Genomic DNA, 17,733 nt, shown 5'->3' with positions numbered 1-17,733 from the left:
TTACCTTTTCTATCACACCCCAGCTTCATATGGTCCAAAATTAAAGAATGCATTTCATGTTTCTATTTATTTTGATAGTAAATTGCATTATCTGTCAAACCAGCATCATATATGCGATAAAAATAAAGGTTTTATTCGTTTGAAACGGACGGAAAAACGGCACGGCCCCTTTAAGACGAGCGCGAATGCGAAGTTGGCAAACGTGGAAGCGTCGAGTCTTTTAAGGTAGACCGGATAGCGTCAAATAAGAAGCTGCGAATAAGAAAATCTGTGCTCTGCAGTATAAAGTGCTCCGTTTCATTCCGCCCTTGTATGCATTTGATTGGTTGCTATAATGGAAGGAGAGCAGATTCGAGTTTTTTATTGGTTGTTATTTGTTTGGAGGGGATTCCGCGGGAGTGTCAACAACTTTCAGGAAGTTACACGTCGAGCAGCAGTAAAGACTGGTGAGGAGAACTGAAGCTGGGCTGTTAATACTGTACAGAATATTTGAATTATCTTTCTGGCTAATGCTGTTTCCGTAGTTAGTATTATTTTGCATTGTAACTTGTCGTCTGTATGATGCTGATATTATTTTAAAAGAGCACGTTAATATGTATTACAAAGTTTGTTTGTGGAACAACAGCTAAATATAAGTCAATTTGGTCCGGCAAGGACTTTCCAAAAACAGCCCATTGTTTCAGTTTTGCTTCGAGTCGTTTGTCCGTCCGTAAATATTATTCTTTAGAAAACTTTATTGATAACATTTTAACATCATGGCTCCAAAGAAACACACACTGCCCACACCACTCCCTGACGGATGGATCTTAACAGATTCAGAAAAAAATAAATGGCGTATCGGCAAAATCATCGGGAAAGGTGGTTTTGGACTGATTTACTTGGGTAATTACTTTATGCTGCATTAACATTTAACGAAACTAATACACACACACACACATTTATATATATATATATATATATATATGTATGTATATATATGTGTGTGTGTGTATATATATATATATATATATATATATATATATATATTAGTATATTATTATATTTTTCATTTTAACCCAGGGTACAATAAATCAGAGTACTGTGAGCCTTTGTATTGCAAAGGAGAAACATAAGATCAAGGTTAAGGCCATGATCTCTGCTACATATCCACAGTGATTGAAATTATTTACTCTGCCATCATGTGGTCGTCAGGCATACAGTATGTAGTTTCTAATGCACTACCACTTGCCCTCACTTCTGACATCATGGCAAGGGATTGGTGAACATGGCAGGGAATTTTCTACTCTATGAGGAAATTGACAGAGACTTGGATAGCAACTAGTTTATATGCTTTTAAGTAGATGTAAACTGACAGTCAATTCTGGTTTATAAATATATATGTTCACATTTTACAGCCTCTTGTGATGTGGATGTTCCTGTTCAAGATAACACCGATTTTGTGATCAAAGTGGTAAGTGGTCATCATAAACACATAGTTAGGATAAGTATTTTCTCAAGAATCTACAAGGCTTCTAATTTCCATACACATTTTCAGGAATATCATGAAAATGGACCTTTATTCTCAGAGCTGAAATTTTATCAACGGGCAGCTAAGCCAAATTCTAGTAAGTATTAGTTGTTTTGAACTTGTTCTGTCACTCTTCTGTGATGGAATTATTTCTGTAGTTATGCAAGAACTATTAACCAAAAAAAAAAAAAAACATCAACACTGATTTTATAATGATTGAAAGAGGGAGAAGCAGATGTACTCTTTGGAGTAGTGTTGAATGAAAATGCTGAAGACCCCTCATCTTCATCTGAGAGTTCTCAAACATGGAGTGCATGTCACTGATGAAGTGGCTATAGATGTAAATTAGCCTGGCTAGGCGAATTAATAAACCAAAGCAAGCATGCACCTCTGTGGTCTTTAGTGCAATCCCAGCTTGTTTGAGCTCTAATTCAGAGTGAGTGACCAAATTGCTGATAATGATGCTGGTTTCTCCAAAGGCCCCCTGACCACCTGTCAGTCTGGTTCACTGCCAGACAAGACAGATTCCCTTCTCAGCTAGACTGGAGAAAGTGTGTGTGTGAGAGATAAACGTTCATATGTGTGTTTTATAAAGCATGTGCAAAAATAAAAAAATGGTGAAAGACTTAACTCTGTTATCACAGTGAACAGTTGGAAGCAGTCTAAACGACTGGAGTTTTTGGGTATCCCAACTTACTGGGGGTCTGGACTGTCTGAATACAAAGGAATAAGGTATGATATGAAATGTATCAGTTTGAAATAAAAGGAATCACCCTCCGTCACCCTCATGTTGTTCCAAACTTTCTTTCATCCATGAAACATGAAATATGTTAGGCAGAATATTAGAGACTGCCAGCCTCAGTCACCATTCACATTCGGTGTGAAGAAAAAAGATGCAATGAAGGTGAATGCGGCTGTCATTCTGCCTAACATCTCCTTTTGTAATTCACAGAAGGAAGAAAGTCATATGGGTTTGGAACAACACAATTTTTTGGGTAACCTGTGCCTTTAACCAAATGGCAAATGTGCATTACAGTATTATTGTATCAGTATTGCTAACTGTAGATTTAGTTCCATTTTTATTTTGTTTTGTGGTTGTGTAGGTACAGGTTCATGGTGATGGACCGGCTGGGCACAGATCTGCAGAAGCTGTTTATGGAGAATGGTGGACAATTTAGGAAGGCCACAGTATTACGATTGGGTGTCCTCATGGTGAGACCTCTCTGTTGGCGTAGTGTTCAACAAGGTTTCTGGAAAATAGTGCTGTACTTCATGTACATCATTAAGTTTGCATTATAAATATTATTAAACCTGTTTAGTTTTATTGTGTGTTTATGAGTCCTGTAATATAGATTAGTATATTTAATGTGGCATCAATATATATGGAGGGATTTGATTAAAACATAAGCTTGAAAATAGAAAAATTGCCTTTTTCTGTTGGACTTTAAAAGCAGTGTTTCATTGAATAGACATTTAGACCAGGCCCCTGCTGTCATGGAAAACCATGTGAATAAATATCAGTAAATACCAGTCATGGAAATACCAGCATATTTTAAGATGACGACCTTCCAGGCCTTGGAAAGTCATGGAAATTACTGGGACATAAAAAAAGAAAAGAAAAAATCATTGGAAAATCATGCACATTTCTGTAGTGATTTTTAAATGTTTCTGGTTATGCTCAGCCACTTTTTAATTGGCTAAAAATTGCTCTTTGTGAGTGCAAACTCTTTCATATTATTTTAAAACAATCCTTGTTGAATGACTGGAAAGTCATAGAAAGTCAAAAGGTTTGGGAACCCTGTTTACAATACTGCATAATATAGTGTATCTGCAATAAGCTTAAGTTGAATTGCCAGAGAATACACCTGCCTTGCATCCAGCTTATCTGTCTGGTGTCATTAAGGTAGGTCATTATGATGTTACTAAATTATTCATGTTAACCTTCCCCTCTGTCACTTTGCCCTCAACAGCTGGACGTGCTAGAATATATTCATGACAACGAGTATGTCCATGCTGACATTAAGGCTGCCAATCTCTTATTGGGACACAGAGATCCAAGCAAGGTGAGTCTGCATGCATATTACCACAATCAATAAGGTCATCTTAAACAATTGGTTATCTTTTTTTGTGTACAGTACCAATGCAAGTGTGTCTCATACTTGACTGAGAGTGCTGACAGCCAGCCAGCATTGATAACATATGGAACTTAGCCAATTGAGACATTAATTCATTATATTTAAAAGTTGTCACAACCTAAAAACTAAACCTGTTTCCTTTAGATTTGCACTAACAGATAGAACATTGAGGATGGTTTCAGTTTAGAAAACATGTTTTTGAATTTATCCTGACTTTATCCTGCAGGTGTACCTGGCTGACTACGGTCTCTCATACAGATACTGTCCTAATGGCCAGCATAAAGAGTACAAAGAGAACCCCAAGAAAGGACACAATGGCACTATTGAGTATACAAGCATTGATGCTCACAAAGGAGTAGGTAATTTGAAATCGGTCATTTGTTATTTTTGAAGCTACACAGGTATTACCAAGAAAGAAACACATTTGCTGTTATGTGCACATGTTCTGCATTGCCCGGTTTAATGAATAGTTACTAAAAATGAAAATTCTGCCATTACTCACCCTTGAATTTTCTTATTTGAGTGAACTATCTCTTTTAAAGGAAGGAGGTTCACCCCCCCCACCCCCCCCCCAGTAAAAAAATAAAAAAGAGAGAGAGATATGCTTCTAGGTCAAGTATGTTGAATTTACAATGCATATCACTCTCCCTGTAATGATGCCCTGTATTTGTTGCTTGGACACCTCCGTATCATGTCCTTAACACTGGGTCACACTATTGGAAACACATTAACTCGTAAATTGCATACAGTCCATTTTATTGGATATTGATTGTTCTGTCCATGCTTACCTGGGCAGACTTAATTCAAGAATTCCCTAATTAGTCAAAGACATAACCTGCATCTTGTATGCATTTACTATTAATTAAAACTTTGATGTTTTGTTGAACTGGGGCTCAAAGCCAATATCTTTGCCTGTACTGGCTATAGGACATTACAGGACTTCAATAAAGAATACACAGTGGTAAAGCTCGCTAATAGCCATGCTTCTGTTGCTGTTAATTTTGTTGTGTATATAGAGAGAGTGAGAAAAAAAAAAAGATGCACAGTCAGCAGAAACATATATAAAGATTTAAAGTTTTATCAGGGTTGGGCTTTTTTTATGTAGCAGGTTTTATTACAAATCAGAGATTTTATGTAGATTGAACAGGGATGCCACAGTTAAGGAACACCTAGAAATATCAGGGATTTTTTAAATTGTCTTTTTCAGGCCTAGAAAGATAATGGTAATTTCTATAGTGATTATAAATATTTTCTAGTTATACTCATTTTAAAAATATTTAATCGGCACATCATTGCTCTTGTATAGAGTAAAACTTGCTTGCAAGCCATCTGATTTGTAAGATATTCGTTCTTTTGAGTCTTTTCTTTTCAATGAATCAATCAAACAGTTTATGCATTGATCTGAATGATTCATTACCAAATCATTCTAAAGCCCGTTTTGGACAGGATTAGTTTTATATGGGGATGTGGGGCAATGTAATAATTACCAAAGTTTCTCTTTGATTTTAATCCTGTGTGAATTGATCATGTTAGTAATTTTTCCAGACTGTTTATGGACTGTGCAAAAATTGCAGTGTCTTTTAGCTACTATAAATTGCCCGGTAAATATAAACCCTGGTTATACTTATCCCATGCAAATTGATATGCTGGTAAAAAGCCAGTGAATCTGCACTGTCCATTCAGTCAGCCTTTAACTTCTGCTTTTGATCAAGTTCAGTGTTTAATATTCCCTGCATAATTAATCAGCAAAGCTAAATACATTTTCTGGGGTCAGTTACGCATGACAGCATTGTGTAAATGCAGTAGAAACATCCATCTCAGCGATACAGATATCGCTTATCCCATGCGAATCAAAGGTAAACACAGTCATCCACAGTAATAATTACTTTACAGACATACTTTACATACTTTACATACTTTTTTTTAATCCCGTCCGAATAGGGCTTAAATCTTATTATTTTTAATCCATATCCAGTATTCACAAACAAAGAAAGGCCATTAAAAATTCATTAGTCAAAAAGTGTGGGGACCCTGACTGAAACAAGTTCTCAACATTTTCTCACCATTTTATTTATATGTAGAAGATGAGTACATGGGAATGCAAGTGTGTTAGTTCACTTTAACATGAACTAAAGCGTGAACTAAATATGACATATTGTTTGATAAATCCAAAGGTACATCATGCTCAGGTTCAGACCAAGGTCTGGCTGCATTCAGACAAAACCATGTTCTTGCTTAATGTAATTTGTTAACTTTACATGCACAGGATTCTACATATGGTCCTGATTCTGTCTTACTGCTCCATAAATTCATGGGCAGTTGTACAGTGAGAATCATACTGCATTTGGCCAGTGGTAGAACACAAGAGAGTTTATAAAAACACCTAACCACTGACATACCGATTTGGGAGTTCAGTGCCCTAATCCACTCCCAAACCTAAACTCAATGCAGTGAGGCTGTAAATTTGACAGGCCTTATTTTTGCCACTTTCAACAATATCAGTGGCTGAGTTGACGTCACTGCACTAGATGCCTTGATGGAGGACGCTGATAGCTGTTGTGTAGGTCATTAGCACCGTCTGCCCTGTAGATGAATGCAGATTACAGAGTGTTCCTTTTCTTCTGGCCCCTGGCATCCTGTGTAGATGTCGATTTGTTACCATGGTGAGGAGTGCAGAGACAGGCACTTTGTGTCCTGCTGAACCCCGTGCTAAAGGCCTAATTATCACCTGTAGGGTTGAAGTGAGCCAGCCAGAAATTCAGGAAGAGAAGTTCAAGAGTTTGACACAGCGCTTTGGATAATCAGAATAACAATAGGCCGTAATTATGAACAACAGCTTCTGTCTGATGGAAGGTGTTGCATGAGGCCTGGAAAACATTGTGCTTGTGTATCACTCTTTTTATAAGTGAAATGGTGTCAGGACTGGGCCAGGCAGCCCACCCCTTCCTCTCCCTATTAACGAGGTGTGTGAAATATTTACAAAGTGTGTCTTATCTTGTGCACTTTGGTCTTTAGTCATAGTGCCCATAATGAGGGAAGAGGGCCTTTTTACATGGTACTTACGAGGTGTTTCTCCAAGGTAATTTCTTCTTCTTTTCAAGTAAATTTTCATTTGCTAAATTTGTTTGGTCAAGGGCAGAAGAAAAATAAAGAACCTATTTAGGTGGCCAAATGGGTCTGACTGTGTTGCTGACTAGCGGGCAGAGAGACCGACTCTAATGGGCATGGCAGGATCAGTGATGGTCATGGATTTAGGTAGAGATTTTCCCTTTTGATGAATGCAGTCAATATGTAATTTCTCAGGAGATGGACTGCAGTTACAGTATTGAGTTAATACACTCTCTAGGCACGAACAAATGATGTGACTTAATTTACCCATATTGGTGAAGTTGCAGCTTTTCATGAAGGGACATGTTTAACGGGAGGTTAACTCCTGTATATGAGCGAGACAAACAAAAAACATCCAATTCAGATTTAAATTTAGCTAGAAATAATTAATTTATTATTAAAAAAATTATTTAATGTCCTTAGTTTAAAGTCAACCCATAATTGGTCAGTCTGACCCAATATATATTTCAGTTTAAAGGTGCAGTATGTAAGATTCAGAAACCCTTGTTATTAATGACACCTGTGGCCGTTAAGTGAACTGCAGCTTGTTGCTCGTGATCGCGCGCACACACTCCATAGGGATGCGAGCGAGCATCAACCAAAACAAAGAGACTGAATGTAATTCACCGGCATCATGCTGACAGATGAGGTAGCATAATTAAAATTACACAGTTATGATTGTTTTACTACAAACTTTGAGACTTTATATTATATTTGACTCTCCAGTGCTGGAACAGGGCTAAAACAAATTGTGGATATAGGTCTGACTATGCGAGACTGTAGTTTGAAGTAATCACTTTTCTTTGCATGATACATTGACTGCATTTATATGATATTCTATGTCGGCGTTAGCTATCTAGCCAGCTTTATCAATAGCTGTTAGCTAAATTTGGTGGATGATGACAGTAGCTGTTTATAAAATATACTGTACATTATAAATATGTTGACAATTCAGTATTGATGTGATTCCATCACAACTGTCATTTTGATATATCGATGTGCTATTGTTTTATAATAATAGAATGTATATATTTTCTGTATAACCAAGTTGTTACACTAATGAATGGAGCTTTTTGCATTATCTTGAACATTGTCTAGCATTCATTTAATTTGTTATTGTAGTTTACCTTGCTGAATAATTACAGATTAACATTATGTCAGTTACTGTGAATCAGCATACTTTACTTTTATTATAAAGAGAAGATCGTTGAAATTATTTGAAAGTTACGAAGCAAGGTAGCTTGCAATTCGTCAGCGTTAGCAAGCAAGATCAAGTTAGCTAAAATTACACAGATCAATCCTTATGGCACTATATTTCACATGCTTTGCAGTTATGTAAGCTTACCTGTCAAATAAGAACAACACCAATTCAGGGTCGGTTCTGATCCCCAAAACCAAACTGAGTTCCCTCCAGGAATCAAATGTCCTGCCGATGTTCACTCTAGTTTTCTCTCGACCACGATCACGTTCCCGCTTAGCCAGACGTGGATCAGTACATGTTTTTTTTTTGCTTACTCTGAGTTTGTGTAGGAGTTGGTGTTGTGTTTGGAGCCGACCGTTTGCTGGATTCCATCTCTAAGATAACATTACCTAGTGTTGCAGTTTGTTGTCGCTGTTGAATAGCGGAAGAGAAGCACTGAGGCAAGGTTCTCGGGAGCGCGCAAAACGTCACATCCTTTGGATTTTCCCGGCAAAAGCGACCCGCTCCCTTCACATGAAAATCAGTCTACAGGCTTTAATAGGCAACCTAGGCAGTCCGGGAAGGGCTCGTTTGTAAAGTTGCATTACAAGCCGTTCACACATTGGCAAAAAATAAGGCGAATATTACATGAAAATTTTTACGTATTGGCCATTTCACATTTAATAGCCGGGATCCAAGATCAGTACCAAAAATGAATATTTCATATCTAAATGTTGCAGCTATTTTTCTGGTTGGCATAAGACTAATCAGGGTGTTGAAATTAGGCTACTTCACACTCAATGGGCTGTTCATAAGCAGATGCGTCTACAGTAATGTTAGCAGCTTAGAGTGGTGTTGTCAAAACTGGACTGGTATAGTCTCCCATAGAGCTTTTGAAAGTGTAAAACCAGCTCTCTTGGGAAGACTTGCTAATAATCTCTTGGACTTATTGGAAGAGTAACCCTAACCCCTACTTATTCACCTCTTCTTCTCCTGCAAGAATAATTGCATTGATTCTGTGAGTTGTTTAGCACTGCCAGACAAATAAAATAGTGTGGCTTTGGGGAGATTAAATAGGCATCATTTTTCTTCTTCCTTACCTATTTCAGAGGCTGTGAAAGAAATATGAGAGAAAAAAATAAATAAAAAAAAAATAAATAAAAAAACAATTCTGTCATAATTTAAAAAGGACCCAAGATTATCATAAAAGTGATGCTTGTGCATCTTTTTCCAAGTCATCTGAAATGCATACACAACCTAGTGAGAAACAACCAGATTTCCCCCCCCTCCCTTCACTTTAGTGCTAAAAACAACCAAAGTTTTTTACTGATTTTTTTTTATTTTTATTTTATTTATTTATTTTTTTTTTTCCTAAATTTTAGTGTCTTTCTCACCAAAACATATTTCGTGCCAATGGAAGACTTGGAATATGAAGCATGAGCCACATGGACTAATTTTATGATACATTTAGGTTCTTTTTTTTTTTTTTTTTTTAGCTTTAAAGTTTTGAGTTTACACTAGATGGCAGTTGTGTTATTTGCTATCGCTGAAGTGTATATGAAGGAGGTCTAAGGAGCACATGCACACACTTCCAGACTCTTCTCTTAAGGGTAGAAGAGACCCCATGGAACCCAGGAACATGTGGGAACAATTTGGGCCCAGACATTTATTTTACTGCTTGGCTCTCTATCGGAGAAAGTGTCGGGCCGGGCCACAGGCTGTCTGGATTATGTAAGAGGCCGTGAGGATCAGGTTCCTAGGACGAGTCGCTAGACCAGCCGAAGGAGGAGGGCATGTGAGACAGATGCGAGGAGTTAGAAATAGACTGAGAGAGCGTTGGTGGGAGGAAACTGACCTACTCTTTCAACTCTCAGCCCCTCTTAGAAAAGCCCTGTTAGCCTATAAGGCATTCCAGGGCACCAGCTGAGAAAACAAAATACTCCTCTCCATCATTACACCCCTTCAATACCTTTTTTCTAAGGGTGTATTTCAGCTGCCAATGGCTGGGCCATTTAGTCAAATGGTTTTAACTCACTTCTATACAAACATTCATATCCCTTCCCCTTTTTCTTATCTTTTCTTTTTTTTCACATGTAGCCCCTTCAAGACGAGGGGACATGGAGGTGCTGGGCTACTGCTTGCTCCATTGGCAGTGTGGAACTCTGCCCTGGCTCTCTTCTCTCAGGAACCCAGCTGAGGTCCAGGAGGCCAAGGCCAAGTATGCCCCCCCCAGCCATGGATAGTGGTTGCTGATCAGAGGCTTTCTGTGCTTATTCAGCCTGAATTATTCACTCAACTGCTTTGCGAAAGCTGGTTAAACTCTGCAAAAGGCAAAGATTGTCTTTCTTGACTGGAAATTTAAGAGTCTGCAGTCTTCAGGAAAGGGAATGGAAAGTTCTTTAAAGCGAAAAGCAGTTGTTGTATTTTTACATACATTTTGTTGTGTATGTATGTTTTTTTCAACAGGACCTCTGTTAACAAAATGCAATACAGTCTGATGCTTCTGTAATCATTGTTAACCTTTCTCTTATCTATTGAACACAGGCTAATGTCTAACCTGCCAGACTCTGTCATGAAGATATCCTCCTCCAGCTCCAGTACAGGTAAGTATGTGAGTGTGTGTGTAGAGGCCATTTACATTGATCAACAAGGTATGGGACAAGGATTTAGCTGCCTCACCATCCCCACAGTCTCCTTGACTCTCCTTCATCAATGGACTCTAGTCGTCCCTGCAGTATCTTTCCCCCCTCCACAGGGAGAGAGGACATGTTTGTCTCCTGAAAGGGGACTTTGTGATCTATGATTATGCTGAGGCCTTATTCCCCCAACCTTGAGAGGCTGGCTGCAGCTGGACCAGAAAGATAAGACCTCTAACATGCATCAATGCGGTGAATGTGGTATACATTCAGTTGGGCTGCCACAAAGAGAATGCACACTGGCGTAGTACTGCACCCAGCATATTTATTACAGTGAAGAATGCAAGGTGTCCATATTAGACACACATTTGTGTTCTTCTATGAACAAAGAGGTCTTTCTACATTGTGCTCCTGCTACCGTCCATTTGTTAGGAAAATGCGTTTTTTGTTCCCTTGGAATGAAAATGTAGTCTGCAGATGCAGGTTGTAGTTGGTTGGATATTTCTGTCTGTTTGGTAAGCATCTAGGTCAACTGCAGCATGCATCCACATTAAACCGTGCTGTCCAGCTCAGTTGGGGTTTATCTGTGAATTATGCAAATCAGCAATCACAGTCCATTTTTACCAGAATCAAAACCTCACTTTTCCAGTTTCCACCAAAAAAAAAAAAAAAAAAAAGAGGAAATTTTAGGGGTTATTCAGACCAAACGCATTCTTGCAATAAAAAAGCAGCACAACTAATATAACATAACGTAGGTTCTGCCGTTACCATTTTTAAAAGTTTCCATTTTAGTTTTTTTTGGTTTTTTTTACTTGACAAGGCAATATAAAAAAAAACAACTGGAAAAGCAACAAGATGTTCCACAACGATCAAAGATGTCCGGCTTGCACATGTTTATATAGAAAAAAGAAAAACAGCACAGCTGGACGCACAAAAATGCATTAAATGAGAATGGCACCTTAGCAATTTAGGATGTTTTTTACGAAAAAGGTCCTGCTTAACATCTGATAATGTTGATGGTTTGCGATGCTGTTTTGATTCTTTTTATCGACAGATACCTCTCTTTTTGATTCTTCATCAGGAGAGATTGCCAGGTTTCTGCTTAGTGTGAAAGGCCTGGGCTACAATGAAAAGCCAAACTACCAGGCCCTAAGGAAGGTTCTGTCAAAGGCCAGCCTGCAGGGCCCACTGGACCTCTCCAGGCCTCAAGCATTGGAGACAGCCAGGCCAGCCACACAAAGGGTGAGTGTGAGATGCTTTGGCACAGCAGCCCAGTAGTTTTAATGGAGACCATATGAACAAGGGCTGGAGTGTTCAGAGCAGCCTGTGGGCTGCGGCAGATTTATCTGTCTGGGAGAAAGAAGGAGATGCTCTGGTTTGGGAACCCTCCTCTGACCCTTTCCCAGCTACACTGACTCCCACTCCTGCTTTAAACCATTAGGCTGGCCTATGGGCTACGTTGGAGTTGGATTGAAGTGGTGCAGACTAGAAAAGAGTGAGATTTACACAGTGGTGACAGACTCAGAGTTACTAAAGGACTTCAGCCTGGGCCACAGCTCAATGCAGTGTCAAAACTGCACAAAAGAGCTATTTAATTAAAGATCCTTTTATTTATTGCAATCATATGCATGCTTGTATTTCAGTGGCTAATACTGTATGTTCGTACAGCTTTAAACCAACTACTGGATTCTTCTACACTATCCCGCTCACACAGAGCAGCAGACGATTCAAGAGGCGAGTACTGCGCTTTTCCTCTATATAAGCGGAATGAGCTGGTATATCTTGACCGTGTTGTCATAGTTTAACCTTGCCAAAAGGCTTACTGGTTCTCAAGAGGGCTGGAGTGGAGAGGCCTCAATTCCACTGGAATCACTTCACAGCTGATCACTGCTAACTTGAACTGCTGAACTTTATGAAAGCCCAAGCAACCCAATTTGAGGCTGTTGAATACACACATTTTGCTGAGGCCAAAAGATCTCCAGTTAGAACTGCCTCATTGTTATGAGGAGCTGTCCTGCAGTTTGATCTGTGGCTAAATAGAGATGCCTCTGTTTTGAGAAAGGGTATCATTCTCATTGTGTACAAATATTGAAGCCACTCTGCTCAATAACTAATACTCCCTTGAAGAACATGTCTTAGTTCTGCATTTATAGATTGACCCTCACATTTTCAAGTGTTTTGAAAATGAAGCATGAATCATACAAATGCTGATTTGAATAATTCAGGTCCATTTTCTTTTTCTAGCTTTAAATATACAAATGTTGGCCAGGGTTTGACAAAGAATGAGCAGCCCTGAAATGCATTAGGTCATGAAGTCTTCCTTAAGACACACAGGGAAAAGTGTTGGTGTAGCTAGGGCTAAATTGGTTATGCTGCAAGTAAGAAGTTCAGAAGAACCTAAAATTCAATCTTCTACGGTCCCACATTAGATTGTTTCTTCAGTGAGCACATTGATGTTTGTTTTGATCCTCCGGTAGTTTGGGTGAAGTTGAACACTAAGGCCATAGTATACTTCAATTGTCCGCATTGCTGTATGGAACACACACAGTATGCGTGACGCAAATTTCATCATCAGCACTGCCTGTGCATACTGTCCGCATGCGGCCCCAATTTTCTTGTCACATGGACAGTAATCGTCTGTGTGCATTGTCGACACATGCGCCTGCCGTTGACTACTACATGAGTATCACAATGTAGTCATTGTAAAAATGCATTGAACCAATTTGATCACGGTCAAAAGAGTATGCTTTGAAAGGTTGAGTGCTCGACCGTGTGTGAGACGACCCTAAATGTGGACAAAGTACACCCTAGACTTTACAGCATCAGAGGTTTTCAATGTTTATTGAAGAATGTGTGGAGGATCCTTATAAAGGAATGCATAGAACTTAATGTATTTTTTTACTGACCTTGACCATACATTTTGCACTGATGGAAAAAGTCAGCGTCAACACCAAGGGCATTAAGATTTGAATCCCCCCTTTCTTTTGTAGTTGTAATTTTCCTCTGTGGTTCTGTTCATCTCCTAGACAATCTAGCTGCAGTTCCTTTGGATAAAAGCTAAAACAACACCATCAATGTTCCCCTCGTGTCTAAGCTCTCCTGAAATCACGTTAGTCGAGCAGCTTCTCATGTCACTCCAACACTCCTGGAGTTTATTTTGCCTACAGCTGACCTCTGTAGTGATCTGTGGCCAAATGTAGTTTGGACAGTTGCCACCTTAGGGAGGGCAGTTGATGTCATTAATCAGGTCCTCTCCTCTCAGGATCCAGGTCAGGGAGAGAGCATTGTGCATTCACAAGAGAGAAAGAGAGTTCAGAGACAAAAGCAAGTAAATTCCTCACATGTAATTTAACATGCAATTCTTCACTCAATTCCTCCCACAGGCCGCAAGCCAACACAAGTCTACTGACAAAAAAACATCGAGATCAAAGCCTGTGGTGACAGTGGAGGAAGACGATGAGGAAGAGTTGTTTGGGTCAACTCCAAACATCTGGAGCAGGACGAAACAAGAGACACACAAACGGGTATAATTCTAAAAAACATACAGTATCCGAGTAGCAGTTCTGGTTGTTCTACTATTTTTTTTTTTTTTTTTTTTTCTTATACAAAACAGATGCTATCACATGGTGGTTTAATACAATGGTTATCAACTGGTTTTGCTTCAGTACCCAGATACACTATATTGCCAAAAGTATTCGCTCACCCATCCAAATAATTGAATTCAGGTGTTCCAATCACTTCCATGGCCACAGGTGTATAAAATGAAGCACCTAGGCATGCAGACTGCTTCTACAAACATTTGTGAAAGAATGGGCCGCTCTCAGGAGCTCAGTGAATTCCAGCGTGGTACTGTGATAGGATGCCACCTGTGCAACAAGTCCAGTCGTGAAATTTCCTCGCTACTAAATATTCCACAGTCAACTGTCAGTGGTATTATAACAAAGTGGAAGCGATTGGGAATGACAGCAACTCAGCCACGAAGTGGTAGGCCACGTAAAATGACAGAGCGAGGTCAGCGGATGCTGAGGCGCATAGTGCGCAGAGGTCGCCAACTTTCTGCAGAGTCAATCGCTACAGACCTCCTAAGTTCATGTGGCCTTCAGATTAGCTCAAGAACAGTGCGTAGAGAGCTTCATGGAATGGGTTTCCATGGCCGAGCAGCTGCATCCAAGCCATACATCACCAAGTGCAATGCAAAGTGTCGGATGCAGTGGTGTAAAGCACGCCGCCACTGGACTCTAGAGCAGTGGAGACGCGTTCTCTGGAGTGACGAATCACGCTTCTCCATCTGGCAATTTGATGGACGAGTCTGGGTTTGGCGGTTGCCAGGAGAACGGTACTTGTCTGACTGCATTGTGCCAACTGTGAAGTTTGGTGGAGGGGGGATTATGGTGTGGGGTTGTTTTCAGGAGCTGGGCTTAGCCCCTTAGTTCCAGTGAAAGGAACTCTGAATGCTTCAGCATACCAAGAGATTTTGGACAATTCCATGCTCCCAACTTTGTGGGAACAGTTTGGGGATGGCCCCTTCCTGTTCCAACATGACTGCGCACCAGTGCACAAAGCAAGGTCCATAAAGACATGGATGAGCGAGTTTGGTGTGGAAGAACTTGACTGGCCTGCACAGAGTCCTGACCTCAACCCGATAGAGCACCTTTGGGATGAATTAGAGCGAAGACTGCGAGTCAGGCCTTCTCGTCCAACATCAGTGTCTGACCTCACAAATGCACTTCTGGAAGAATGGTCAAAAATTCCCATAAACACACTCCTAAACCTTGTGGAAAGCCTTTCCAGAAGAGTTGAAGCTGTTATAGCTGCAAAGGGTGGGCCGATGTCATATTAAACCCTATGGATTAAGAATGGGATGTCACTTAAGTTCATATGCGTCTAAAGGCAGATGAGCGAATACTTTTGGCAATGTAGTGTACATTGGACATAAGTTGTGACCCAACCCAGTACCAAAATGTTTGAGGGCATGTCACACAACCTGTCCATTTTGGCATCTGCCTAATTCATCTAGTTTCTACCAGACTTTCAACTCATTTTTGGATCATGACCAACCAGTTGAAAATTGCAGGGTATCAATACTCTCACCTTTGAAAATTATGCTTGGGTGTCATCCTAACAGAAACCATACAAAGCTAATTTAGCGGCAAAAGGAAGTTCCAGGCAACAGGCCATGCTCCAAGAGAGGGATGAGAACTGCAGTGATGAGGAGGAGGCCCTGCCCCCACAAGTTCATCCCAGAAAAAGACCAGGGGCACAGCAGAGACGGGCACTCAAAAAAGTAATGCCAGCAGCAGAACACAAATAAAATGCCCAAAGTCAATAATTTACTTTTCCTAGGCAACACAACTGATCAATGTTTTTTAATCATCAAGAATTACATAAAAGATGGTTTGCAATGTTTATTAATTTTTTTTATACAAGAGCACTATTAATAATCCTGCCCTCTCATTTACATTTGTGATATTGTGAGAACAAAAATTGCTCCAACTAAATAGGAAAGGATGAATGCAGACTTTCATGAGGATGAGACCTGGATGACCATGAGGGGAGGACAGAAAAAACATCACTGTGAGCACCGACAAACATATACCACAACTTTAAATGACAACCATACAGTACCCTGCAGTGAAGACGACTACTGGAGGAACTACAGTAGGAAACATAGTCACAGCCGTTGGGAGGAATCGGATTATGGTGGAGACCACTGCGGAAGTTCTCTTGGTGGACGGGAACATGAATGGACTCGGTACAATCATAGAGAGGCGGGTGACTTCAGGGAATCAGAATTCCACAATCAGGCAAAATGGAGTATAAGGTCAACCAAAAACACACTAATCTTGATCCTCTTTGTTATCATTATTTTTATTGCAGTTGGTTTTGTCCTCCGAGTTTAACTGTCCCGATGACTCCAAATTGTTTTCAGTATTTACAAATGTTGAAGAGCAAGTCCAGTTCAATAATCATAACACTGGAGCTGTAATGCCACTTGAGCATTACTCTGAATAAATAAACAGTAGTTATGGGTTTCATGTGACCATTTCCACAGTGATTGGCTGAAAGAAATTGAGAATTATTTTTAGGCAATTTTTTGCACTGAGCTTTGCTGTATTAAAATATGTATTTTATAGTATTTTAATATGCACATAAATAAAGTGATTTTCTTAGTAGATTATTTGAATGCAGTGTTGTTGTGAGCTGTACTGGAATCAGTCATGGAGTACAGTAGAATATTAACTTGCTGCAATAAGGACATTATCCAAATACAGTATTAAAACTCTGTCGACTGGTGGGCAGACCTTTCAGCCACTGCAGTGACAAATAGATCGTAAAGAATGTAAATGTGATTCAAATAATAAAGGATTAGTTTGCACAAAAATGAACATTCTGTCATAATTTACAAACCATAATGTCATTACAAACATAAATCCATAGATCCATCTTTTAAGTAATGTTTTCCTGTAAAAAGCTACACTTTCACTTCCACATTCTGGTGTGGAACTGACTTTCACTTTCACATTCAGCCACATACTGGTTGGGGCTGGTCAAAGATGGAGATTTAGAGTAAAAATAGACTTAAATATTGATCGGTTTGTCACCCTCACCTATCATTTTGCTTCTGAAGACATGGATTTAACCACTGGAGTCATGTGGATTTCTTTTATGCTGCCTTTATGTCCTTTTTGGACGTCCTGAGTTCTGGTCACCATTCACTTGTGAGGAACAAAAGAGCTCAGATTTTCTTAAAAAAAAAAAAAAAAAACCTTTGTTTGTGTTCCGCCTAAGAAAGAAAGGAATGGCATGAGGGTGAGCAAATTATGACAGATTTTTCATTTTTGGGTGAACTATTCCTTTTAACAAAATGTTATTGTTCTGTTGTTAAAATTAATGTGAAGGGCTTTTTGTATGAGCCAAGGGTCAGTGCTGCTGACTGCCAAATCTTAAAGTGTTACACTCATAAAGGCAGACCTGATTGAAAAGCTGGCGACAGCGATGGTCATTGCAGACCTGATCTGGAATGTCCGACTCAAGCCGATAAGAGTAGCAGATGACACACTCAACACTGAAACACTGAGTACACAACCACACACACACACACACACACACACAAAAGTTTTGAATTTACATGTAAAACTAAGAAGAATTAAAAATATGTGCTTGATC

The 17,733-nt window shown here is 39.5% G+C and overlaps 1 protein-coding gene across 1 annotated transcript; it reads left to right on the top strand.

The window, feature by feature from the left end:
* Window positions 1-239: 239 nt before the first annotated feature.
* Window positions 240-16,744, top strand: vrk2 (VRK serine/threonine kinase 2). The gene is made up of 13 exons (XM_051652307.1): window positions 240-882; window positions 1,395-1,450; window positions 1,535-1,604; window positions 2,152-2,239; window positions 2,611-2,719; window positions 3,478-3,570; window positions 3,869-4,001; window positions 10,028-10,148; window positions 10,475-10,533; window positions 11,648-11,808; window positions 13,950-14,090; window positions 15,692-15,850; window positions 16,068-16,744. The coding sequence occupies exons 1-13, from the start codon at window positions 756-758 to the stop codon at window positions 16,464-16,466; spliced, it is 1,716 nt and encodes a 571-aa protein (XP_051508267.1). The 5' UTR covers window positions 240-755; the 3' UTR covers window positions 16,467-16,744.
* Window positions 16,745-17,733: the final 989 nt, after the last annotated feature.

Source organism: Myxocyprinus asiaticus, chromosome 23 (assembly GCF_019703515.2).
Source record: "Myxocyprinus asiaticus isolate MX2 ecotype Aquarium Trade chromosome 23, UBuf_Myxa_2, whole genome shotgun sequence".
NCBI classification, from domain to species: Eukaryota; Metazoa; Chordata; class Actinopteri; order Cypriniformes; family Catostomidae; genus Myxocyprinus; species Myxocyprinus asiaticus.
Note: the sequence above shows the minus strand (reverse complement) of the source record. Positions and strands in the feature narration are given on the sequence as shown.